Source organism: Rattus norvegicus, chromosome 1, assembly GCF_036323735.1.
Source record: "Rattus norvegicus strain BN/NHsdMcwi chromosome 1, GRCr8, whole genome shotgun sequence".
Lineage (NCBI taxonomy): Eukaryota > Metazoa > Chordata > Mammalia > Rodentia > Muridae > Rattus > Rattus norvegicus.
In genome coordinates this window covers 88,748,334-88,772,403 of record NC_086019.1, presented here as the reverse complement: position 1 = coordinate 88,772,403, position 24,070 = coordinate 88,748,334, and the positions used below count along the sequence as shown (strand labels likewise).

Here is a 24,070-nt window from a genome sequence, read left to right as displayed (position 1 = left end):
GGAGTTGACAGGAAGTTGTGAAGCACTGACGTGAGCTCTGGGAGCTGAACTTGGGTCCTCTTGAAGAGCATGTGCACCTTAAGCACTGAGAAGCCTCTCCAGCCCCTTTGTCGCATGTTGTATGTGTGCCACTGGGGTTGGACCCAGACTCAATGCCTGTCAGGCAAGACGCTTGACCACTGAGTTTCTCAGCACACTGAGCTGGGTATGCTGTCATACACCTTTAACCCCAGCAAAGGCAGGGGGCTTCTATGAGTTCACGGCCATCCTGATATACATAGCAAGTTCCAGGTCAACCTGGGCTACGTAGTGAAACCCTGTCTCAAAAAATTGCTTTATCTTTTTTAATCTGTATGTATTCTTGTCTCTGCAGAGGCCAGAGGAGGGTATTGGATCCCTGGAAACTGGAGTTGGAGTAAGTAAGTCTCCATACATGGGTTCCGGGAACTGATCCTGTGTCATTTGGAAGAGCTGCAAGTGATCTTAATGACAGAGCCATCTCTCCAGCCCAGCTCTGTTGCTATAAATGAAGCGTGAGCCCAAAGCTAAGGTTTGGTGGAACTTGTTTGTCTGAGAATCTGATCCAGCCAGGACATCATGAAGTCCACAAAGGTGGCAGGGGATGGCTGGATTCTAATGTGCAGGAATCCACACATCGATGTCATGGAGTTTGTGACCCAGCATGGCAGGTCTAGACCTTCTGGGAGAAGAAACTTGGCGTCCATCAGACTGACGGGTTGATCTTGCAGTAAAGACTTTGGTTCGGATTCAGCAGTGCCTGTGGAACAACGGGAGAAAGTAAGTTCTATCGATGAAGTGTGCACTCCGGTCTACTGGGCTTGTCCTCTGCAGCCCACAGAGCCTGGGGCTCTTGATCCCTATCCCGGACATCCACTCTTTTCCTTACATTATTACAGTCATACTAGTGTCTCTAGGAATGGCCAATGACCCTGCCCACTGTGACAGACAGACTCTAAGGTGGCCCCCGCAATCCCTCACCTCCTGGTCTTAGCACCATTATATAGCTCCATGCCCTGATGAAGAGACCTGGATTTTGCATCTAATGAACAGGGCAACAACCCCAGACGTAGGTGACTGCAAAGATACTGTAATCTATCCCATGAGATTTTCGCTTCTATTCGGCTTTGAACGAAACAAGAAAGATGGGTAGTGGTGGCTGTGCACACTTTTAATCCCAGCACTCAGGAGGCAGAGGCAGGTGGAGCTCTGAGTTTGAGGACAGCATGGTCTACAGAGTGAGTTCCAGGACAGTCAGGAGTATACAGAGAAGCCTCGCCTCAGAAAGAAAGAAAGAAAGAAAGAAAGAAAGAAAGAAAGAAAGAAAGAAAGAAAGAAAGAAAGAAAGAAAGAAAGAAAGGAAGAAGGGAGGGAGGGACGGAGGGAGGGAGGGAGGGAGGGAGGGAGGGAGGAAGGAAGGAAGGAAGGGAGGTGAGGGAGAGAAAGGACTCAGTGTTACAAGATACTCACAGAGAGGGATATAGAAAAAGGTGGAAGGCCACTCGACAGTCAGTAAGAAACCAGGGCCATGCTGGCTTGAAAATGGATGCTCCCCAAGTGGAGCCCCACTTGAAACTCAGCACCTCCATTCCAGCCCTGCGGGAGGCTTGTGTGAATGACACTGACCTACTGACCCACAGAGACTGGGAGATGATGAATGTGTGTTATCCCGAGCTGCACAATCAATGGTGATTCCGCTAGGAAAAACTGATACCGAAAGCACCCCCAGCAGGGCCTCGACATCCTTCAACGTGACACACCCCACCCCATGCCCTCGACCCAGGTGGCTCGTCTCATTCTTCCAGAATACAGCAGATCCTGGGTGGGCTAGACGGACTCTCTCTTGCCCACATGTTAGCCTTCCTTTGACAGCCTTCCTTACAACAAGAAGTAGCACAAGGCTCCACTTTCTCCAAAGATGGATGGGAGAAAGCCTCCTATGGGAGATTTCCAGAAAGAGCTTTTCCCCTTGGATAAAGGGAAATTCCATGGCTCCCTCCTTAAGCTGTGACGGGGATCGGTTTGTGGCCAGGTGGCAATGACAGACACCTTTAATCTCAGCACTTGGGAGGCAGAGGCAGGTGGATCTCTGAATTCGAGGTCAGCCTGGTCTACAGAGAGAGTTCCAAGACAGCCAGGGCTACACAGAGACGCCCTGTCTCAAAACAACAACAACAACAAGGCACAGCTGACGGGAGAGCTCATCAAACTGAAGAAAAGGCCTGCAATAGCATGAGCAGGTCTGACTCTCTCCTAGGGAGCTTGGACTTAGACATACTGAAGCTTATGTGCCCATAGCAACACATACACATCTGCAGCTCCAGTGCTGGGAAGGTCAAGGCAGGAGGACCGCCATAAGTTCTAGACTAGCCTGATATATCTAGAGAGTAGCAGGATAGCCTGGGCTACAGAGTGAGAGCTTGTAACAGGGAAGCAAGATCAAGGAGATGGGAAAGTAGAGTGAGTGAGAAGAGAAAGAAAAGAAGAGAAGGGAAAGGGGTTGGGGATTTGGCTCAGTGGTAGAGCGCTTGCCTAGCAAGCTCAAGGCCCTGGGTTCAGTCTCCAGCTCTGAAAAAAAGAAAAAAGAAAAAAAAAGAAAAGAAGGGAAAGAAATGTGACAGGGAGCAACTGAGCAGAAGCACACACACATGCACATATGCACACACGTGCACATAAAAAACTAGATGGAATGGAAAATAAAAATCTGGGGTAGAATGAAATGGAAAGACAGAAACAGAAGCTAGGTGTGGTGGGCACACAGGTGCTTTCTAGCACTGGATAGGCTGAGGCAGGAGGATTATGAGTTCAAGGCCAGGGTGAACTATATGGAGAGAAACCTTAGAAAGAAAAGGAGAGAGAGAGAGAGAGAGAGAGAGAGAGAGAGAGAGAGAGAGAGAGAGAGAGAGAAGAGACAGAGAGAGGGTGGAGTAAGTGGGATGAAGAGTCAGATCTGGAAATGAACTATGTAACAAAGGAAATTAAATGGAATTGGAAACTGTTGTGAGAGCAGCACATGTGTGTACATGTGAACACATGTGTGTTCTTACACACATTTGTACCTGTGCATGTGTGGAACAGGTGTTACGTTGTTCCTCAGGAACCTTCCACCTTGAGTGTTTTGTTTTGGCTTTATTGTTGTTGTTATTTTGTTTTGTTTTTGAGATGGTCTCCCTGGCCTAGACACTGATTCTGCAAGGTTGGCTGGCCAGTGAGCCTCAGGTTCCCTCGGACTTGGCCTCCTCAGCAATGGGATTACAGCACGAGCCTTCATGCTCTTATGTGGGGGTTGGAACTGAGCTATCTCCTCAGTCCCTACACTTGAGAAAGTTCTTAAAGAAAACTCTGTTGGGCATTTGTCCTACAGACTCCTCAGCAGAGGACAAAGGGTGCAGGTATCTATCTACCAGAGGCGGGGTGACATCGGAGTACGTGGCATCGGAATACCTCATAATTTGACTCTTTGTTTCTGTTTGGTACTGGGGGGACCAATGGCTGCTTCGGGATACGGGGCAATGGCTTCCTGGGGCCCTCAGGAGCTGCGGAAGGTGGCTTCTTCTGCAAGTAAGTAGAGAAGTCAGGTGAGACCCATATAGTCAAGATGGACCAGATGTCAACCTATACTCCTCAAAGACCCAGAGAAGCCAGGCAGTGGTGGCTTGTGCCTTTAATTTCAGCACTCGGGAGGTCTGGGCAGGTGGATCTCTGTGAGTTTGAGGCCAACCTGGTCTACATAGCAAATTTCAGGACAGCTAGAGCTACATGAGAGACAGACCCTGTGTGAAAAGAGGGAAAGGACATCCACTTCAGAGTTCTACAAAGAACCCCACGTGGAGGAACATCTCTCCCAACCCACTGCTCCTCTATAACATGCCCTCTCCCTCTCCCTCCCCCTCTCCCTCTCCCTCTCCTCCCTCTCCCTCTCCCTCTCCCTCTTCCTCTCCCTCTCCCTCTCCCTGTCCTTCTCCCTCTCCCTCTCCCTCCCCCTCTCCCTCTCCCTCTCCCTGTCCCTCTCCCTGTCCCCCTCCCTCTCCCTCTCCCTCTCTTCCCTCTCCTCCCTCTCCCTCTCCCTCTCCCTCTCTTCCCTCTCCCTCTCCCTCTCTTCCCTCTCCCTCTCCTCCCTCTCCCTGTCCCTCTCCCTCTCCCTCTCCTCCCTCTCCCTCTCCCTCTCCCTCTCCTCCCTCTCCCTCTCCCTCTCCCTGTCCCCCTCCCTCTCCCTCTCCCTCTCCCTGTCCCTCTCCCTCTCCTCCCTCTCCCTGTCCCTGTCCCTCTCCCTCTCCTCCCTCTCCCTCTCCTCCCTCTCCCTCTCCCTCTCCCTCTCCCTCCCTCTCCCTCTCCCTCTCCCTGTCCTTCTCCCTCTCCCTCTCCCTCTCCCTCTCCCTCTCTCTCTCTCCCTCTCCCTCTCCCTCTCCGTCTCTTCCCTCTCCCTCTCCCTCTCCTCCCTCTCCCTCTCCCTCTCCGTCTCTTCCCTCTCCCTCTCCCTCTCCTCCCTCTCCCTGTCCCTCTCCCTCTCCCTCTCCTCCCTCTCCCTCTCCCTCTCCCTCTCTCTCCCTCTCCCCTCCCTCTCCCTCTCCCTCTCCCTGTCCCCCTCCCTCTCCCTCTCCCTCTCCCTCTCCCTCTCCTCCCTCTCCCTGTCCCTCTCCCTCTCCCTCTCCTCCCTCTCCCTCTCCCTCTCCTCCCTCTCCCTCTCTCTCTCTCCCCCTCCCTCTCCTCTCCCTCTCCCTCTGTCCTTCTCCCTCTCTCCCTCTCCCTCTCCCTCTCTCCCTCTCCCTCTCCCTCTCCCTCTCCCTGTCCTTCTCCCTCTCCCTCTCCCTCTCCCTCTCCCTCTCCTCTCCCTCTCCCTCTCCCTCTCCTCCCTCTCCCTCTCCCTCTCTTCCTCTCCTCCCTCTCCCTCTCCCTCTCCCTCTCCTCCCTCTCCCTCTCCCTCTCTTCCCTCTCCTCCCTCTCCCTCTCCCTCTCTTCCCTCTCCTCCCTCTCCCTCTCCCTCTCCCTCTCCCTTCCTCCCTCCCCTTCCTTCCTCACTTTTTCTCTTTCTCCTCCCGCCCAGTCATTTTCTCCTCCTAGATCAGCACCTTCCCCTCCTTACTTCCTCCCACCATCATGTTCCTAGCCAGTGCCACTGCACTGCAATCCAGCCCCAAGGCCTGCTGGAAGGAGCAACACAGCAGCCAAGGTCCCCGAATGAGTTATGGATCCCTGAGTGGCCTTGGGCCATGATCCCCCGATCCCTGGAACTGCCCTGCAGTGAGAAAGGTTTAGACTGAATCAACCCTCAGCCCTGATGATCATCAAATCCTCTGGTCACGTCTCTCCCAGTTTCTTTAACTAGATGCAGCAGGTCCAACCTACCTCATAGAAGTGCTCTGGGGAGACAGGTGGCGGAGATGGCATCTGGGGGGAAATGGGTAGGAAAGAAGTCATAGAGGCTCAGAGATAGAGCCCCTGCCCAGAATCCCCCAGTGAGGGGCTGGGGGCATGGCTCAGTGGTAGAGCCCCTGCCTAGAATCCCCCAGTGAGGGGCTGGGGCGTGGCTCAGTGGTAGAGCCCCTGCCTAGAATCCCCCAGTGAGGAGCTGGGGCGTGGCTCAGTGGTAAACGCTAGTCTAGCATGCTTAAGGTTGGGTTCAATCCCTTGCAATACACATATACACATGTAGATATATAGAGAAGGGTGAGAAAGGACAGATAGAAAATGGGGCAAGTGGGGTGGCTATGGCAGCCTCTCATCCTAAGAGGTAGAAACATCCCGCTGAACTGGGGAAGAACCAGACAGAAAGTTTGGGAACAGTGATAGTAGTATTCGAGGAGCTCACCCACCTTTTTACCTCTGTCCTCTCCTTTGGGTTTCAGCATATTGTCATATACAGGCTTTGGTTTGTCTAGAGAAAGCAAACCCCATCCCAGAGCAAAAGTTAGGGTGAGGTATAAGGACAAGGTGCTGTGTTTCCAGAACGTTTCCTTGTCCTCAGGATTTTCTTCCCCATCACGTCTCGGGTGAGACAGACCATTTAGTGTTACGAGGGAGGAGCCAAGTCGTGGCCATGAGTTGTGGGAGGCCTGTCGCGGCCTCAGTCTTTTTCCTTCAAGAAACTGTTTATCCTCTATTAAATGGAGCCAGGACCAAGGCGTATAGTTACTGGCTTGTAGCCCTAGCTGCCCTGGAGACAGAGGCGGGAAGGTTACACGTCAAATCCTTTCTGGGTTACCACACCAAGTTCCAGGCTACACGGGCATCTTGACAGACACTGTTTCAAGATGAAAAGTAATTTATTTTAGTGTGTGTGTGTGTGTGTGTGTGTGTGTGTGTGTGTGTGTGTGTGTGTATACATATATACATTTTTTGAGACAGGGTCTCTCTGTGTAGCCCTGACAGCAAGTCCTGGAATTCGCTCTGTAGACCAGGCTGGCCTCAAGCTCACAAAGAGCCACTTGCCTCTGCCTCCCGAGTGCTGGGATTAAAGGTGTGTACCACCACCATCCTGCACAAAGTAAAAAAGTTTTAAATGAAAAAGTAGTGGCACACAGCTTTAGTCCCAGAACTGGCTCAGGGAATGTCTAAATTCACTAGGCTGGGTGGAGAGAAGGGAGAAAGGTAGAGAGAGGGGAAGGAGGGGAGGGAGAGAGACAGATAAAGAGAGAGGGAGACGAAGAGAGTGAGAGAAGGGGGGGAGCACACAAGGTTAATGGGAACAGCAGTGCATCTCAGGGAGGACAGAGCTTCCCTGGGACCCGACAGTGACCTGGGACTAAGCCAGGAGGAGAGTCCTGGGCTTCCCATAGCAGCTGCCACCCTGCCCCTCACTCACTGCAAGAGCACAGACTGTGGAGTCACTTACTGGGTCTGGTGGACTCTGGGGTGCTCTGAGTCACAGAGGTGGGTGGCTCGGTATTAGAGGTCGTTGTGTCATTAGCTGATCTCCTGTGGATCCTGAAACAACATATTCCTCATAATCTCACGGGACAGGTTCTGGCCTGTTTCCATAGGTGCTGTCGTGTTCCTTACCCCCATCCCCTTACCTGTCTGCTCTTGGGGAATGACCCATAACGCTCTGAATTCCCAGGGTGCACAGACAGGGTTCAACACCACGGCCAGCAGCCATGTCTCCTTGCCCCTGCTGGCCCTTCCAGATCCCTTACTTCTTACCATCTGTCCTTGGTGCTGTAGAGGAAGTAGCCCAGCCCTATCACCAAAGCAATGGCAGCCAGGATCCCGATAACAATGCCAGCAATGACTCCAGGAGACATAGAGGATGACTGGAGACCTCGGCCAAAGAGAAAAATCGAGACTAAGCGGGGCACACTCTCTTCCTATCCCCAGCCCCATTCTGAGCCTCTGGCTTTATCTTTACTGATCGACGACCTTGTTTCCCAGCCACTGGGACGCAGCAGTTCACAGTGTAAGCAGTATTCTTCCCAAAGCACATTGGCTTGTGTTCAAATCCCCCAACCGTGTGATGCTGGGCACACTACTCAACCTCACTGTGTATCAACTATGTCTTCAGTAACACATGAAAAAGAGTGCCTGCTCTCTAGGGTTGCTGGAAAGATTAAAACAGAAGAACCTGCATTAAATAAGTCATGTTCAATACACCTGTAAAGTACCTGGACCAAGAACTGATCAGTACATAAATATGTGGAGGAACTGGTTATATGGATGGATCAAGGCATGGAGTGAAGGTTTTACTGCTCTGAACAGACACCATGACCAAGGCAACTCTTATAAGGACAATATGTGATTGGGGCTGGCTTACACGTTCAGAGGTTCAGTCCATTACCATCAAGGCAGGAGCGTGGCAGCATCCAGGCAGGCCTGGTGCAAGAGGAGCTGAGAGTTCTACATCTTCATCTGGAGGCCACTAGGAGAAGACCAGCTTCTAGGCAGCTAGGATGAGGGTCTTAAAGTCCACACCCACAGGGACACACTCACTCCAACAAAGCAACACTTCCTAGTGCTACTCCCTGGGCCCAGCATATACAAACCATCGCAGTGAGGAAAAGGATTTTGATTACAGAAAACTGGCTGTCCCTCAGGTGAAGCCCTTTGACTCTCTAGGGCAGTGTGACTCTGGGCGGATAAATTCACTCCAGAACCAAATTTTCTCATTGACAAGGGGAAAGTGGTACCCACTACAGAGGAGGATGCTGCAAGGATGAGAAGAGACTGCACCTGGCCGTGCCTGGTGTGGAGCAGGCGACTCCTGATGACCTTAAATCGCTCATCCATTTCCGCCTGAGCCTTTCACAGAAGGATGAGGGCTCAGCGTTCGAGAAAGTGACCCTGGTTTATGGAGTACCAAGATAGATCTTCCTGGGATCTGTCTGCCAGTCTGTCTTTCTTTCTGCTTGTCTGTCTCCACACGTGTGTGTGTGTGTGTGTGTGTGTGTGTGTGTGTGTGTGTGTGTGTTAATATATAGTTCTATTTCAAATACATTGCTGCTGATTCACGTCCCCAGCTCCTTGCTGGTGGACACTAGGCAGGCACTCCGTAGCCCAGAAATATCTTAAAATATGGGGAACTTTGCTTCCCAAGCAACTGGGATTATATACCTGTACTAAGTCTCCATTTTTTTAAGTTTAGTTTTTATTATGTTAAAAGTTTATGTGCACACATACATAGCTCTCTCTCTCTCTCTCTCTCTCTCTCTCTCTCTGTGTGTGTGTGTGCGAGTGCGCATGTGTGTGCACACGTGCATGCATGCTTGTGTTTACGTGAGTGCAGGTGTCCTCGGAGGGCAAAAGCATTGAATCTCCATGGATCTGGAGTTGCAGGCTGTTGTGAACCTTCTGATGTGGATGCTGGGAACTGAGGTCAAGTCCTCCATTACAGAAGCCAAAGCCCTTAATTCTGAGCCAGCTCTCCAGCCCATTGAGGTGCTTTTTGCCCAGAATTCTGTTGCAGCAATGAGATAAGTAACCAATATACTAACTCTATAGATCTGTGAGGAAATCAAATGGAATCATGCGTGACATTGCTAGAACATTTGACATACGTGATAGAAGCATGACAAGACATGATGATGATGGTGATAGAAATGAAGATGATGGAGGAAACAGTTGTCTAGGAGATGCTAATCACTGACAGCCTTTGCACACAGTCTCATTTAAGTTCTCATGAAAGTAATCAGGATCACAACTCCTTCCTCTGAGTCTCAGTTTCTCCAATTATCAAACGGTCTTCACCAAAGCAGACGTTTGTTCTGAACACTGAACTGGGTCATTTGGGAAGCTGTGTGGGGTCTTTGGCTTAGAGAGCAACCAAGGACAGTTGCAATGGTTTCAGACACCAGGAACAGGGTTTGAACACTGGGTCTCAATCTCTCCTGTGTGGTGAATATAGTAACAAGCTCATCCCATAACTGACTGACACACGGCACCAAAAAGTATTTGCTCAGCAGTAAAGTCCCTGCCTAGAATCCCCCAGTGAGGGGCTGGGGGCGTGGCTCGGTGGTAGAGCCCCTGCCTAGAATCCCCCAGTGAGGGGCTGGGGGCGTGGCTCAGTGGTAGAACCCCTGCTTAGAATCCCCCAGTGAGGGGCTGGGGGCGTGGCTCAGTGGTAGAGCCCTGCATAGAATCCCTCAGTGAGGGGCTGGGGGGGTGGCTCAGTGGTAGAGGACCTGCTTACCACAATTGGCTGGGTAACTATAACAATATGTGTAAACACTTTCATAGACAGTTATTCAGAGGCCCTGCAAGATTGAGTAAATTGCTCTCTAATAAGAGCTGGAGCCAGGATTTGAACCCTCATAAACAGTGACACTATGTTTTCCCATTAAGATCTCAAAACAGGAGGCTAGAGAGACAGCTCAGTAGTTAAGATCACAGGCTGCCCTTCCAGAAGACCAGAGTTCAATTCCCAGTATCCACACAGTGGCTCACAACCATCTGTGAATTCAGTCCCAGGGGATCCACTGTCCTCTTCTGACCCCCATGGGGACCATGCATACATGTGGCACACATACATATATGTAGGCAGATACTCATGGCGGTAGTTCGAATGAAAATGACCACCATAGGCTCACATATTTCAATACTCGGTCCCCACTTAGTGATACTCATTGGGAAGAATTAGGTCTTGTTGGAGGAGGTGTGTCACTGGGGTGGGCTCAGTCCTGCAGATCTGCTGTGACTCTCGGTTACCTCCCCAGCACTGTGCCTGCCTTTGCCATGCTCTCCACCAGGATGGTAATGGACTAAGCCTCCAAACCTGTAAGCCAGCCCCAATTACATGCCTTCCTGGTCTGTAAGAGCTGCCTTGGTTGCAGTCCAGAGCAAGCGAGCGAGCTAGAGGCTGTTGGACGGCTGGAGCGGAGCAATGCCTAAATCAAAGGGACTTGTTTCTCCGAGCTCTTCAGGCAGTGATTCTGACAGGGAAGTTGAAAAAAAGCTAAAGAGGAAAAAGCAAGTTGTTCCGGAGAAACCTGTGAAGAAGCAAAAGCCTGGTGAGAGTTCTAGAGCGCTGCCATCCTCCGAGCAGAGTAGCATCAGCAGAAATGATAACATGGTCCAGAAAGGTGAGGCGTCAGTGTCCGGGGCTTTAAAGGAAAACGTCTAATTGACATTAGAGAATATTGGGTGGACTTGGAAGGCGAAATGAAACCGGAGAAAGAAGGTGTTTCTTTAAACATGAAACAGTGGAGCCAGCTGAAGGAACTGATCTCTGACGTAGATGATGCAGTCAGAAAGCTGTAAAGTCTGAGGCACGTCAAGCCTGCACTGTCATAGCTGTTTTACTCTGTCTTTTCACATTGGCTTGTGATTTCTAAATGTTGTTTTCCACGCTGCTCTATATTTGGATTGCAGAACAATTTATAAGAGAAATACTTTTTTTTAACGTGCATTATTAAAATGTTCTAAATGAAAAAAAATTGCCTTGGTCACGGTGTCTCTTCATAGCAATACAATAGTGACTAAGACATGAGAACCAGTAAAATAATTTAATTAATTGATTTTTTAAAAAGATCTGAATTTAGGGGTTGGGGATTTAGCTCAGTGGTAGAGCGCTTGCCTAGCAAACGCAAGGCCCTGGGTTTGGTCCTCAACTCCGAAAAAAAAAAAAAAAAGATCTGAATTTGCTGTGGGTTTGGTTCAATCAGTAAACGGCTTGTCTCCCCAGCACAAGGACCTGTGTTTAATCCTCAGAACCCACATTACAAAAAACCTGGTGGCATGTGTGTATGATCTCAGAGCCAGGGAGGCAGAGCCAGGTGGCCCTGGGGCTCAAACAAGCTCTCCGAGCATATTTGGTTGCTTTCAGGCCAGTGAGAGACCCTGCCTGAAAAAAATAAGGCAGATGATCCCTGCAGAACAGCACCTGAGGTTGACTTCTGACCTCCACACATGTGCACATGCATCTGCACACTCATGAACCTACACGCATGTGCAGTACACACACACACACACACACACACACACACACACACACTAGTCTAGGGCCAGCTTGGGCTACACAGAGAGAACCTGTCACAAAATAAGTAGTATGAGACTGCATGACTTGCTCAGTGGTTACCGGCACGCACTCTTTTTGAAGAGGTCCCAATCTAGGTCTGGCAGCTCATAACTGCCTACATGTCCAGCTTCAGGCAGTCTGACGCCCTCTTCTGGCCGCTGGGAGCATGTGCACTTATATGCACGTACCCACAGAGACACACATCCATATAACGTTTTAAGAAACAGCACAAACGGGGGCTGGGGATTTAGCTCAGTGGTAGAGCGCTTACCTAGGAAGCGCAAGGCCCTGGGTTCGGTCCCCAGCTCCGAAAAAAAAGAACCAAAAAAAAAAAAAAAAAAAAAAAAGAAACAGCACAAACTCATTCACAGGTAAGAAAAAAATAAGAGTCAAATAACTCACAGAAGTTGCTGGAAGACACACTAGAAAATATAGGCTGTTTGGGCATGACGTGCCAGGATTCTGTGACTCTGGACTGGAAATCTAGCAAGCCGCTGTCACACTTCAGGCCATGATATAAGAGAGGCAGGTGGCTAGAGCCACTTGGGGACAAACCAAGTGGATTCCAGACAGAAGGAGCATTGAGCAACTCACCCACCACCGTGACCAGGACAGAGGCGGATCGGGTCAGGCCGGTGACATTGTTGGAGCTTGTGCAGCTGTAAATGCCCTGATGCTCCTGCCTCAGTGCCTCGATGTTCAGTTGATCGCCAGCAAACACCTGGGAGGAGTGCTCATGGGTCCAGTGATACCTGGCACCTGGTTTGGAGTCAGCCCAGCAATGCAGGGTCAGGCTGGAGTTGAGCGTTGCCTCGATGGTGTTGACCACTCCAGACGCTGACCCCTGGGTGATGTCCACTTGGTCAGGGCCATCTGCAAAGTCACACATCATGAGTCTCCAATGCCACAGGCAAAATTATGGTTGTTTTTTTTTTTAATTTTCTGTTTTCTTTCTTTCTTTTTTGCTCTTTTGCTTGTGTTTTGCTTTGGGGGTTTTTGTTACTGTCATTGTTCTTTTGGTACTTTTCGATTTTGTTTGTTTGTTTGTTCTTTGAGACAGGATTTCTCTGTGTAGCTCTGGCTGTTCTGGAACTCATTCTGTAGACCAGGCTGGCCTCTAACTCAGAGAGATCCACCTGCCTCTGCCTCCTGAGTGCTGGGATTAAAGGTTGCACCACCACTGCCTGGAAGTCTTGGTTTCTTGTTGGTTTTCGTTTGTTTTGTGACAGCCTCAAGTAGCAAAGGCTATTCTCTTTTTTTTTTTTTTGGAGCTGGGGACCGAACCCAGGGCCTTGCGCTTCCTAGGCAAGCGCTCTACCACTGAGCTAAATCCCCAACCCCGCAAAGGCTATTCTCAAACTCCATCTTTAGCCAAGAATGACCGTGAACTCCTTGAATACGGGATTGTTGCCACATACAACCACAGGTGACTTAGCTTTCTCCTTGGTTTGAACTAAAGGAATTCCAACTTTCACTTGGAAAATGCGGACTCTCCTGGGCTTTGTGATTTTGTTTTGTCTTAAATATTTTTGTTTGTTTGTTTGTTTTTTTGTTTATTGTTAAGGTCTCTCTGTGTAGCCCTGGCTACTCTGGAACTCACTATGTAGACCATGACGGTCTCGAACTCGCAGCAATCCTCCTGCCTCTGCTTCCAGAGTGCTGGGATTAAAGGCAGGTGCCACCTCGCCCAGCTTTGACTTTTGTTTGAAATTGTGGGTACGCACGTGTTCACATATGGGTGTGTGTAGGTTGATGCCATTGTCTCCCTTATCTATTTTATCAGCCTATACCTCTGACTCTGTGGTGAGGAACATGTGTGTAGTGCAACATGTATGTGGAGGATGACTTGCAGGAGCTGGTTGTCTCCTTTCCGTTCTGTGGGTCCTGAGGATTGAACTCATGTTGTCAGGCTTTGGGGCAAGCACCTTTACAGCCTGAGTCATCATGCTGGCCCTTGTTTCTCTCTTTAGGCTCTATCTCCTACACTACAAGTTGTATAATGCCTGAGTCGGCTCTGTCCAGCCCCCAGATTCATGCCTCACATGCCAAAGGGCTTAAAGTTCAGTGGTTCTCAACCTCCCCAACCCTGCAACCCTTACTGCTCCTCATGCCATGGTGACCCCATCACCACCACCAGTACCACCGTAAAACTATGTCGTTGTTACTTCATAATGGTGATTTTGCTTCTGGTATGAATCATGGTGTAAGTTTTTGGAGATAGAGAATTGCCAAAGGCCTGGAGACTTACAGGGTGAGAATCACGGGGTGATGGGCAGAACAATTCAAAGGTATGGCTTTCTTTCCCCCTCCTCTTTTCCTTTCTTCTCTTTTCTTTGTTGTTGCTTTTATGTGTTTACTTTTTTCAGATCATTGCTGACCTCCAATTTGTAATCCTCCTGTCTCAGCCTCCCATGTGCTGGGCACCATTGTGCCCAGAAAGAATTGACTCCTAGGGGTTGGGGATTTAGCTCAGTGGTAGAGCGCTTGCCTAGCAAACGCAAGGCCCTGGGTTCGGTCCCCAGCTCCGAAAAAAAGAAAAGGAAAAAAAAAAAAAGAATTGACTCCTTAAAGAGGCAGGTATTGGGAAAAGGAAGGGAGGAAAGGAGAGAGGGAGGGAAGGAAGGAGGGAGGGAGGGAGGGAGGGAGGGAGGGAGGGAGGGAGGAAGAAGAGACCCAGACTCCCCCACTCACAGTTGATGGTGAGCTCCAGGGGGACACTGCGTGCCTGGCTACCCCAGTTCCACACCTCACACTCATAGGGCCCAGAATCGTCTCTCTGAAGGCCATGGATGGTCAGGGTTCTGTTTTGGGATGACAATGTCAGGTGCTCACTAGGCATGAGCGGCTGACCCCTCAGATACCAATGGACACCAACCCTCTGGTGGCTGGTTTTGCAGGTCAGCATCACAGAGGTGGCGTTCTCCACAAGGGCCAAGGTTGGGGACTCGATATACGGTGCAGTCACTTTTTCTGGAAACACAGAGATAAAGGGTCAGGGTTCACGAAGGATTCCTAAGACTCCTACATTGCCAGAGGTGGCGCAGGCCTTTAATCTCAGCGCTTGAAGAGGCAGGCGCATCTCTGTGAGTTCAAGGCCAGCCTGATCGGCATAGCAAGTTACAGGTCAGCTAGGCTATATGGTGACCATGGGTCAAACCAAAAAAACAAAACCACTGAGTTTTCCAGGGGGTGATGGGCAGAGCAACACACGTGAGCATTTGTGTGTTGGGGACTGGACCACAGAGCTTGTGTGTGGATGAGGGGGTATGCGTGACAATGATGCAGGAATGTTATGTGTTTTGTGTGGGAGAAGAGTCTGTGGAATTGGGGTGTGTTTACGGGAATTGTTGATTTTGTGCCTGCTCTGTGTGCTGTGCCGTGTGTGTATTATGACTGTGAATTGTGTGAATTGTATGATATGCAATATCACAGATATGGAACACACACATCTTGTATCTGAGTGTGTCTTCCATATCTGTGATATTGCATATGTTATGGTACATATTGAGTGCTCCTCACAAGTTTTATTGGAGACTGCCAAATATGTGTGGTGTGTATATGTATGTCGCCTGGATCTATCTTTTTTTTTGTTGTGGTTGTTTGTTTTGTAGTGTCAGGGACTCGACCTAGAGACTCCTAAATTCTAAACAAGTGCTTTTCCACTGAGCCACGCCCCCAGCCCCTCACTGGGGGATTCTAGGCAGGGGCTCTACCACTGAGCCACGCCCCCAGCCCCTCACTGGGGATTCTAGGCAGGGGCTCTACCACTGAGCCACACCCCCAGCCTCTCACTGGGGGATTCTAGGCAGGGGCTCTACCACTGAGCCACACCCCCAGCCCCTCACTGGGGGATTCTAGGCAGAGGCTCTACCACTGAGCCACACCCCCAGCCCCTCACTGGGGGATTCTAGGCAGGGGCTCTACCACTGAGCCACGCCCCCAGCCCCTCACTGGGGGATTCTAGGCAGAGGCTCTACCACTGAGCCACACCCCCAGCCCCTCACTGGGGGATTCTAGGCAGGGGCTCTACCACTGAGCCACGCCCCCAGCCCCTCACTGGGGGACTGTAAACAGTCATTTACTAAAGAGCATTCAACTCAGTGGTATTCTAGAACAGGGCCTCATCAAGTTACACACACTGGCCTTGAATTCACTATGTAGCCTTGAAGTTATTTGGATTTTTTGTTTGTTTGTTTGTTTGTTTGTTTGTTTTGTTCTATTTGTTTTAATTTGGGTGGTGAGATGGCCCAGTGGGTACGGCTCAGTGTAGGCCTTTGATAAGCTTGCTCTGTATTTTGTCGTGAGTGTGTGTGTGTGTGTGTGTGTGTGTTATGTATTTGTGTCTTCTATGACTGTTATATGCCTGAGGTATGTGTATGTATGGTGTTGCTATGTGTATGTGATATATAAAAGTTGTATGTGCCCATTGTATATGTGAGAGTGGCCTGTGCTTATAAACGGTCTTCTGGTGTATATGGAGTGAGGGTTGTGTTAGTTTTCCTGTGTAGACACACATCCCCTTCCTATTCAAAGAATCAAATCATGGGTACCCACAGAGAGCTACGAAGGCCTGGAATATGTGCCAAGCTGGCGTTGTGTCCTTCTCTGAGATAGGAGCCATGTCACGTGGAAAATCATCCAACCTCTGGTTCTTCCTCAAATACTGAGGTGGGACTGGAGTTTCAGCTTTTACTTGAGATTGTAACGATTACCACTGACTGTTTCTTTTTTTTTTTTTTTTTTTTTCGGGGCTGGGGACCGAACCCAGGGCCTTGCGCTTCCTAGGCAAGCGCTCTACCACTGAGCTAAATCCCCAACCCCATGACTGTTTCTTTAAAACATCACCAAGACTCCGTACCCATCCAGGTAATCAAAGAGTTCCCCTAAAATCCCAGACTAAGTCTCTGGTCCCACGCAAAACCTCAGCTTCTGATCCCTTAAAGAAGCAACAGCGAAACCAGGAACTAACACTCACCGAGCACTTGGACTTTGACAACACCTAGACGAGATGAGTTGGTGACAGTGTTGGACACCAGGCACCTGTACATGCCCTCCTGTTCCCTGGATATGGCGGGGATCGTGAGTTGTCCTGTGATGGGGGGGGGCTGGATGGAGTCAGTGGGGAGATACCAGGTGTAGGTGGGAGCAGGGTAAGACTGTGTTTCCACCCAGAAGTTCACGGTGTTGCCTTCCATCACCTCAACCACGTCCCCAGTGGCTACTCCTGAGTCCAGCTTGATTGACACAGGGTCAGGACCATCTGAAAGGGTGGGAACAAGCGTGGCAGGGGCATTAGAATCAGCAACAGATCACTTATGGAAGAATACTGTAGGTACTGCTTTCTTTTCCCTTTAGTTACAAGGGGGACATGGATTTGATAGAGGTGGGATCCTAAGGAAGTGGGATTCTGATGGGGGTGGCATCTGATGGGGGTGGGATCTGATGGGGGTGGGATTCTGAGGAGTGGGATCTGATGGAGATGGGATCTGATGGAGGAAATGGGGATCTGATGGAGGAGGGATCTGATGAAGGTGGGAATCTGATGGAGGAGGGATCTGATGGAGGTGGGTTTATTATAGGCATACTGTTTAAAAACTCAGGTTTTAATTCACAACACTGGCTATTTCAGATGGAATCCTGATGTGAATATCAGTTTCCCACTTGAAGCCTACATTTGTTTTCTTTCCTGTGGGGTTTGGTTGGGATCAAATCCGGGGCTCACTTGTGCTAGACAAGGACTCTAATTCTCGACTGCACTCTCACTCCTTAAATCCTCTCTGGGCCAGCATTTTACGGCCTGAGAAAGTGCAGGGCCAGGGAAACAGGTGAAGGAACCGGGAAGACTCACAGTTCACCTCCAGCAAGGTGTCGTCACTTCTGCCAACCTCAAAGCCGGACTGCACTTCACACAGGTAAGAGCCCGAGTCCTCCCGCTGAACGACGAGGACGGTGAGGTTCTTGTTATCTGCAGACAGCTTCATGCGCTCGTTCAACACGAGCAGAGAGTTGTTGAAGACCCAGTGGATGGTGGCGTTAACAGCATTAGTGGCACAGTAGAAGTCTGCCATGTCCCTCTGCTCTGTGACAACACGCTGACGGACTGTGAGGATGGGCTTGGCCAGTGAAGCTTCGAGAGCAAGGGCAAAGGGTGATGGCGGCAGGCAGAGACACAGAAGAACAAGACAGTCACTAAAGAGTACGAGGTGTATCTGAAAAGAGCTACAGTGTACTGATATAAATAAAATAAATAAATCTTTTTTTTTTTTTCCAAAAAAGTTGTTTTTCAAGTGTGGAACTGTAGGCAATTCCTGTGGAGGCCAGGAGAGGGCGCTAGATTACGTTGGCGCAGAAGTTAACAGGGGCTGTGCAGGTGATAGGAACTGAATTCATGTCCTCTGCAGGAGTAGCAAGTGCTCCTAATGCTGACCCATCTCTCCACCCCTAGGGATAAACGTTTGCATCCTCCTTCTGATCTCTGTGCATCATCAAATGGGACTGTGTAAGTGGTACAGAGGGTGTGGGACATGACAGGGGCATCAGGGTAGCTCCCATAGATCCTGGCCCTCAGCTACTGGTGCTAGCTGAGAGGTTGCGAGATTGGGTGGGTGGAGGTGAATCCCTGGGAGAGTTATTTTAAGGCGTATAGATTGGCCTCCCTTCCAGAATTGTCTCTGGTCTACTACGGTGTGAGAAGCAGCTGCCATCTGACACTCCTGCCTTCAGCCCTTCTCACATCGATGGGCTGGATCTCCCTCCACGATGAGCTGAATTAAGTCCTTCCTCCCTTCATTTGCTATGGTCACAAGGAAAGTAACAGAGGCTGGAGAGATAGCTCAGTGGTTAGGAGCACCTGCCGCCCTTGCAGAGGACCTGAGTTCAATTCCCAGTACCCACATTGGGCAGCTCACGACCCCCTGGAACTCCAGTGCCAGGGGCTCTGATGCCCTGTTCTGGACACCACAGTTGGACACACACACATAAGCAAGCCCCAAGTAAATGCTTTATTTTAGTCAGGCATGGTGGTGTACGCCTTTGATCCCTGCACTCAGAAGGCTGAGGCAGGCTGATCTCTGTGAGTTTGATGCTAGCCTGGTCTACAAAACAAGTCCAAGACCGCCAGAGCTATGCAGAGAAACCCTGTCTCAAGCAAATAAATAAATAAGTAAATAAACAAACAAACAAACAAACAAACAAATCTTTATTTTTTTTTCCGGAGCTGGGGACCAAACCCAGGGCCTTATGGTTGCTAGGCAAGCGCTCTACCACTGAGCTAAATCCCCAACCCCCTATTATTTTATTTTTAATATAAGAGTTAGTCGTGGTGTCTCTTCACAGCAATGGAATGGTGACTAAGACACTCCCTAGGGCTCTTTTGGTTATGGTGTTCTATTTCAGCATTAGAAAGCCTAACCAAGATAGAAATTAGTGCCAGGTGTTCAGATATTGCTGTGATGAACCTGTCCATGTTTTGGTGGAGAACTGTGGAAAGTTCTGGAACTTTGGGCTAGAAAAGCCACTGAGTGCTCAGAGTTTAGTAACTGCTTGAGGAACTTTGATGATTCTGAGAGCAGGGAACACTGTACGCCTGACTGGTGAAGTCTCCCAGGGGAGAGTCTATCGGGGTCACTCCATGTTTCCAATTAGGAACCACAAACAAGAAACCTTTGCTTTGCTGGGACAATGGGCACTGGTCAACTGGGGTTGAAGAATCTGCTGTGGTTAAAAAGAGACCAGCATTGTTGAGGTAAAGCCTTCTGGGATGTTTCCTTAGGGTCAGAACACTGGATCTGTTGTCTGGAGGGGTCTGAGGCTGCATCTCACGCTGGCAGCTGGACTTGGTCAGAGTCACCCAGGTGGCGCCGGTTTCAAAGGCATGATGACACTGTAGAGAGCACTTGAGCCTTGGCAACTGTGCAGCAGGGCTGGAGTCCCCTGATGCTAGTACCATGGAATGACTGCCAAGTTCACTAACAACCGTGGGGTGGAGCTGGCCTGAGCCCAGGAGATGTGCTATGTGTGTGGTGCCAAGCCCTTTGGAGCCTAGGAGGTCAGGACCAGAAGTCTGATGTTGAGCTTTACACTGTTGGATTTACTATTAATATGCTATCTTGGGGACAAATGGAAAAGGAAAGGTTCTGGTTGAATAGTGATGGGTTTGTGTGTCAAGTTAACAAGGGGTTATTTGTGCTAGCTAGTTTTATCCAGGCCAAAGAAGCCCTCACTATGACACTCTGTGAAGACAGATACATGATGGAGATCTCAATCTCTGTGCTCACAAATCACTCAATCTGTCATGAATCAGGGGCTTCTGGGCAGAGGGCCCAAGATACCATACCTCTCTCCATCTGGGTGTTGCTAAGCAGCTCAGCATGGTCGGTGAACTGGGCAGCAGCTAGGGGGTTCCATGTGGTCAGAAGGGAGGCTGGAAGGAAAGAGAAGAGAGACAATGAGGGAAGGGAGATAAAATAATGTGGCTGATTACAGTCTTTACAAGTAGAGAAGATCACACACAGCATTGCTGGCCTACAATCCCAGGACTCAGGTGTCAGATGCAGGAGGATCGCATGTTTGAAGCCAGCCTGCCACCCATGTAGTAAGCCTCTGTCTCGAAACAAAAACAAAACAAAACAAAACAAACAGCAACAAAATGAAGCCTAGCACGATGGTGCATGTCTTTAATCCCAGCTCTCACAAGACAGAAGCAGTCGGATCTCTGTGAGTTCAAGGCCACCCTGGTCTGCAGAATGAGATCCAGGGCAGCCAGGGCTGCACAGCGAAACCCTATGTTTTCAAAAACATATATATATATATATATATATATATATATCATATATAAACATATATGTTTCCTAAACACCCCCAGTGAGGGACTGGTGGAGTGGCTCAGTGGTAGAGCCCCTGCCTAGAATCCCCCAGTGAGGGGCTGGGGGTGTGGCTCAGTGGTAGAGCCCCTGCCTAGAATCCCCCAGTGAGGGGCTGGGGGCATGGCTCAGTGGTAGAGCCCCTGCCTAGAATCCCCCAGTGAGGGGCTGGGGGTGTGGCTCAGTGGTAGAGCTCCTGCCTAGAATCCCCCCAGTGAGGGGTTGGGGCTATGGCTAGGTAGTGGAGCACTTTCTTAGCACCCACAAGTCCCTAGGTTTGATTCTTAAAGACACAAACACAGTAACTCCTCATTAGCCCTTAGTCATACTGATGTTCAGGCCTTGCTCATGTCCGTACTACTCTGCCTCCAATGCACTTACAGGTCAGGGCCACAGGTCCAGAGGGTTCCCATCCCAGCTTTGTTTCCTATTCAGCCTGGTGATGCTCTCTCTAAGTCTCACTTGCCCCTCTTGTCAATGGGAGTAAGGACAGTTCCAGTCTCTCCTAAGGACTGAAGGAAGCCACAGGGGTCAATGAACCAAAAGAGGACCTTGTCCCCATTCTGCCTGGATGGGAAAGAACCTCCTATAGAGAAAGTCCCCCGCCTGTCCTGCTTCCTTCTCTTGTCCTGACTTTGATCCTCACTGGAAGGAAGCAAACTTCACGGTGACATCTATGCACACAACTGATAACTTAGCCTCTCAGGAGGACCTGGAATCTGTCCAACCTTCACATCAGCCATAAAGCTCTGACCCAGAGAGGGGTACATCAGACTCGGGGCCACACAGCAAGGCTGAGCTGAGCCCTCATCTCTGCGGAGAACCAATCGCAAAAATCACAAAAATATCCCGTCACCTTCAAGCGCTTTGCTTTATTAAAATACTCTAGTAAACCCCAACATGTGTGTGCAAGCGAATGCATGTGTGCGCGCGTGTGTGTTTATCTCTCTCTCTCTCTCTCTCTCTCTCTCTCTCTCTCTCTCTCTCTCTCCCTCCCTCTCCCTCCCTCCCTTCCCTCCCTCCCCCATTCTCCCCCTTCTTCCCTTACCTCTTTGAGGCAAGGTCTCTCCCTGAATCTGGAGGTCACATTTTTTTGGCAACCAAAGAACTACAGAGACCCTTCCACGTTTATCCCACTGCGGAGGTTACAGGCTTGCAGGAGCCCATGTCTGGCTTGTTACACGGTGCTGGGACCAGAGCTCGGGTCTTCAAAGCTGTGCAAGTGCTCTTAACTCCGGGGCCATCTCTGCCACCCCTTTCATCTCGGATGCTCATTAGATTTGAATTTCACACCCACCCCACAGTGATGTGCGGACCATGGGGACATCCCTGTCTACACATGCCCATTTATCTGTCTAGTGGGGTCCTTCCTTTCTCCCACCCCTGCCTGATTCCCTTCTCTTCCCCCCCTGCCCCCGTTTTTCTTCAGTTTTCCTGCTGTCTCTTTGTCCTTTGTCTCCCCTGTCCCCTCCTCTATTGACTCAGTCTCTCCCTGGTTTTGTCCCTGGTACAGACTCCACTATCTCTGTCTCCTTCCCTCCCCTGTCCTCTGTCTCTCCCTCCCTTTCCTCCTCTCTCCCTCCCCTTCTTTTTCTCCCTCTTCTCTGTCTCCCTCCCTCCCCTCCCCTCCGCTCCTTCCCTTTCTCCCCTTCTCCCTCCCTCTCCCCTCTCTCCCTCCCTATTCTCTTCTCTCTCTCTCTCTCTCTCTCTCTCTCTCTCTCTCTCTCTCTCTCTCTCTCCTTCCCATCCTTTTTCCTCCTTCACTATCTCTCCCTCTCTCTTTTATCATTTCTACAAGAGAGAAAGATAATTTCTCTGTTTTTTTTTCTTAATGTCTTTGATGTCTGGTTTATTTCTACCTTGTCTCTCTTTCTGTGTGTCTCTTTCACACACACACACACACACACACACACACACACACACACACACACGCAACCTCCAGCCACCCAACCAATCCAGCAAAGTCTGTCTGCAGGACAGACTCACCTGAGAGGAGGATCGCTGTCCACGGGCAGTCGTGGAAGCCAGCAGGCCCCATGAGTCCTGGCACCTGGCCTCAGTGTACTGGGCAGTCCCTCTCCCGGCTGACACGCACAGCCTGTTGCACAATGCACAGTGTAGACAAGTGCCAGAGCATGAGGGCACCAGTGCTAGGAGCAGGGAAGGAACTTTGTTCCCACCTCAGCCCTTCCCGATCCCATCCCCATCCCCCACGTGCTGTCCTTCTCTGTCCCTGGAACCTCAAGGACCAGGAACTAAGACTGTTTGGGCCCACAGCAACCCTAATAAAGACAACAAAAGCCATTACTCTGAACTTAGGAAAGCTAGGCCGGTTGCCAAACTGACCATGAGCAGCCACGAAATATTAATTAAATGAGTGAGCATGCATGGGGGGGTGGATCCTGGTCATAAAAGAAGGCTGGGGTCAGGTGACTGAGAGGGCAAGTAACCTTCCTGGAAGCGGAGCCCTCTGAGGACATGGGAAAGAGCCTAAGAGGGTCTTTGGTGTAAAAGAAAAGAAAACGTGAACCAGCGAGGTGGTACACACCTGTTATCCCAGCACCTGCAAGTCAGGAGGGTCAGGAGTTTGAGACCAGCATGGGTTACAGAGTGAGACTTTTCTTTTTCATCTCAGAAATAAAACTAGGAACTGGAGAGATGGCTCTGGTTCACCGTGGTGAAGAGCACTGGCTGCTTTTTCTGAGGACCCAGGTTCAATTCTCAGCTCCTACATCGTGGCTCACAATCATCTGTGACTTCAGTTCTTGGAAATCTGTCTCTGGCTTCTGGCTCCTGCAGGCATTGCATACATGTGCTGCACAGACATACATGGGGAGAACACACATAAAATAAGCCAATCCAAACACCTGGAGCTGGGAGATGGCTTGGTTGGTGTAGGGTTTGCAGGATGAAGACCCGAATTCACATCTCCTGAGTTGTGTAAAGCCAGACATGGGAGCTCGTCTCTGCGATCCCAGTGATCCTAGGTAAGAAAAGAGGCTGAGCCAAGAGGCTGCCTGGAACTCAAGGCAAGCTAGCCTGGTGTGCAGCGCAGGAAAGAAGGAGAGACCTCATTCCAATGACGTGGACAGCAAGGGTAGACACTTGAAGTTGTCCCCGGATCGACACACACACTGTGACATCTGCACTCACGTACATCTGTACGAACACACTGGACACACTCACACAAATATGCACACACAAAACTAAGGTAATAATTGTTGTTATTATTATTACTTATTATTACTAACTATTATTAGCCAGAGGTTGGGTATTTAACTCGGTGGTAGGATTCTTACCAGGCGTTACCGTCTATGAAATGCTCCCTACAGTCTTGTGTGTTTGGACACTCAGTTCCCAAATAGTAGCACCGTTAGGGAAGGCCTGGCACCTTCCAGCCATGGTGCACACATAGCTAGTCGACATAGCACCACAGAGGTGAGGCTTCTGTGTTCTAAGCAAACTCCGCTCCTTGACCCACAGAGATGCCAGGATAAAGCAGCTCAGCCAGTTCCACCTCCACACCCCGTGCACATCGTCCTGCCACGAGGGACTGTGTCTCCTGGACCGTAACAGGAAATAAACGTTAGTTGCCAAAAAGAAAAAAGAAAAAAGACACGCTGTTGTGTAGCCCGTCCTGACCTCTGACCTCACATGGAGCCACCAACCAGGCTGTATCCCTAGCCCAAGTTGCTTCTTTTGTTTGTTTGTTTGGCTTGGTTTGGTTTTCACTAAGGTCTCTGTGTGT

At 50.0% G+C, this 24,070-nt stretch overlaps 1 protein-coding gene and 1 pseudogene across 1 annotated transcript; one reads left to right on the top strand and one right to left on the bottom strand.

The window, feature by feature from the left end:
* Positions 1–724: 724 nt before the first annotated feature.
* Ceacam20 (CEA cell adhesion molecule 20) lies at positions 725–22,394 on the bottom strand. The gene is made up of 12 exons (NM_001170324.1): positions 22,309–22,394; positions 19,797–19,883; positions 17,310–17,588; positions 16,437–16,721; positions 14,153–14,431; positions 12,056–12,334; positions 7,159–7,276; positions 6,851–6,942; positions 5,832–5,893; positions 5,365–5,406; positions 3,463–3,573; positions 725–778 (listed from the first exon to the last, which is right to left on the bottom strand). Exons 1-12 carry the CDS (start codon positions 22,358–22,360, stop codon positions 725–727), a joined length of 1,740 nt encoding a protein of 579 aa, NP_001163795.1. The 5' UTR covers positions 22,361–22,394.
* Positions 10,280–10,704, top strand: Sub1-ps1 (SUB1 regulator of transcription, pseudogene 1; annotated as a pseudogene).
* Positions 22,395–24,070: the final 1,676 nt, after the last annotated feature.

Bases quoted from the DNA above. Each gene is read 5' to 3' on its own strand.
- Ceacam20 (NM_001170324.1), bottom strand. From the start codon at position 22,360: ATGGGGCCTGCTGGCTTCCACGACTGCCCGTGGACAGCGATCCTCCTC. The intron at 14,432-16,436 runs GTGAGTGTTAGT...CTGTGTTTCCAG, and splicing joins TGTCAAAGTCCAAGTGCTCG to AAAAAGTGACTGCACCGTAT. The intron at 6,943-7,158 runs GTAAGAAGTAAG...ATGTTGTTTCAG, and splicing joins TACAGCACCAAGGACAGATG to GATCCACAGGAGATCAGCTA.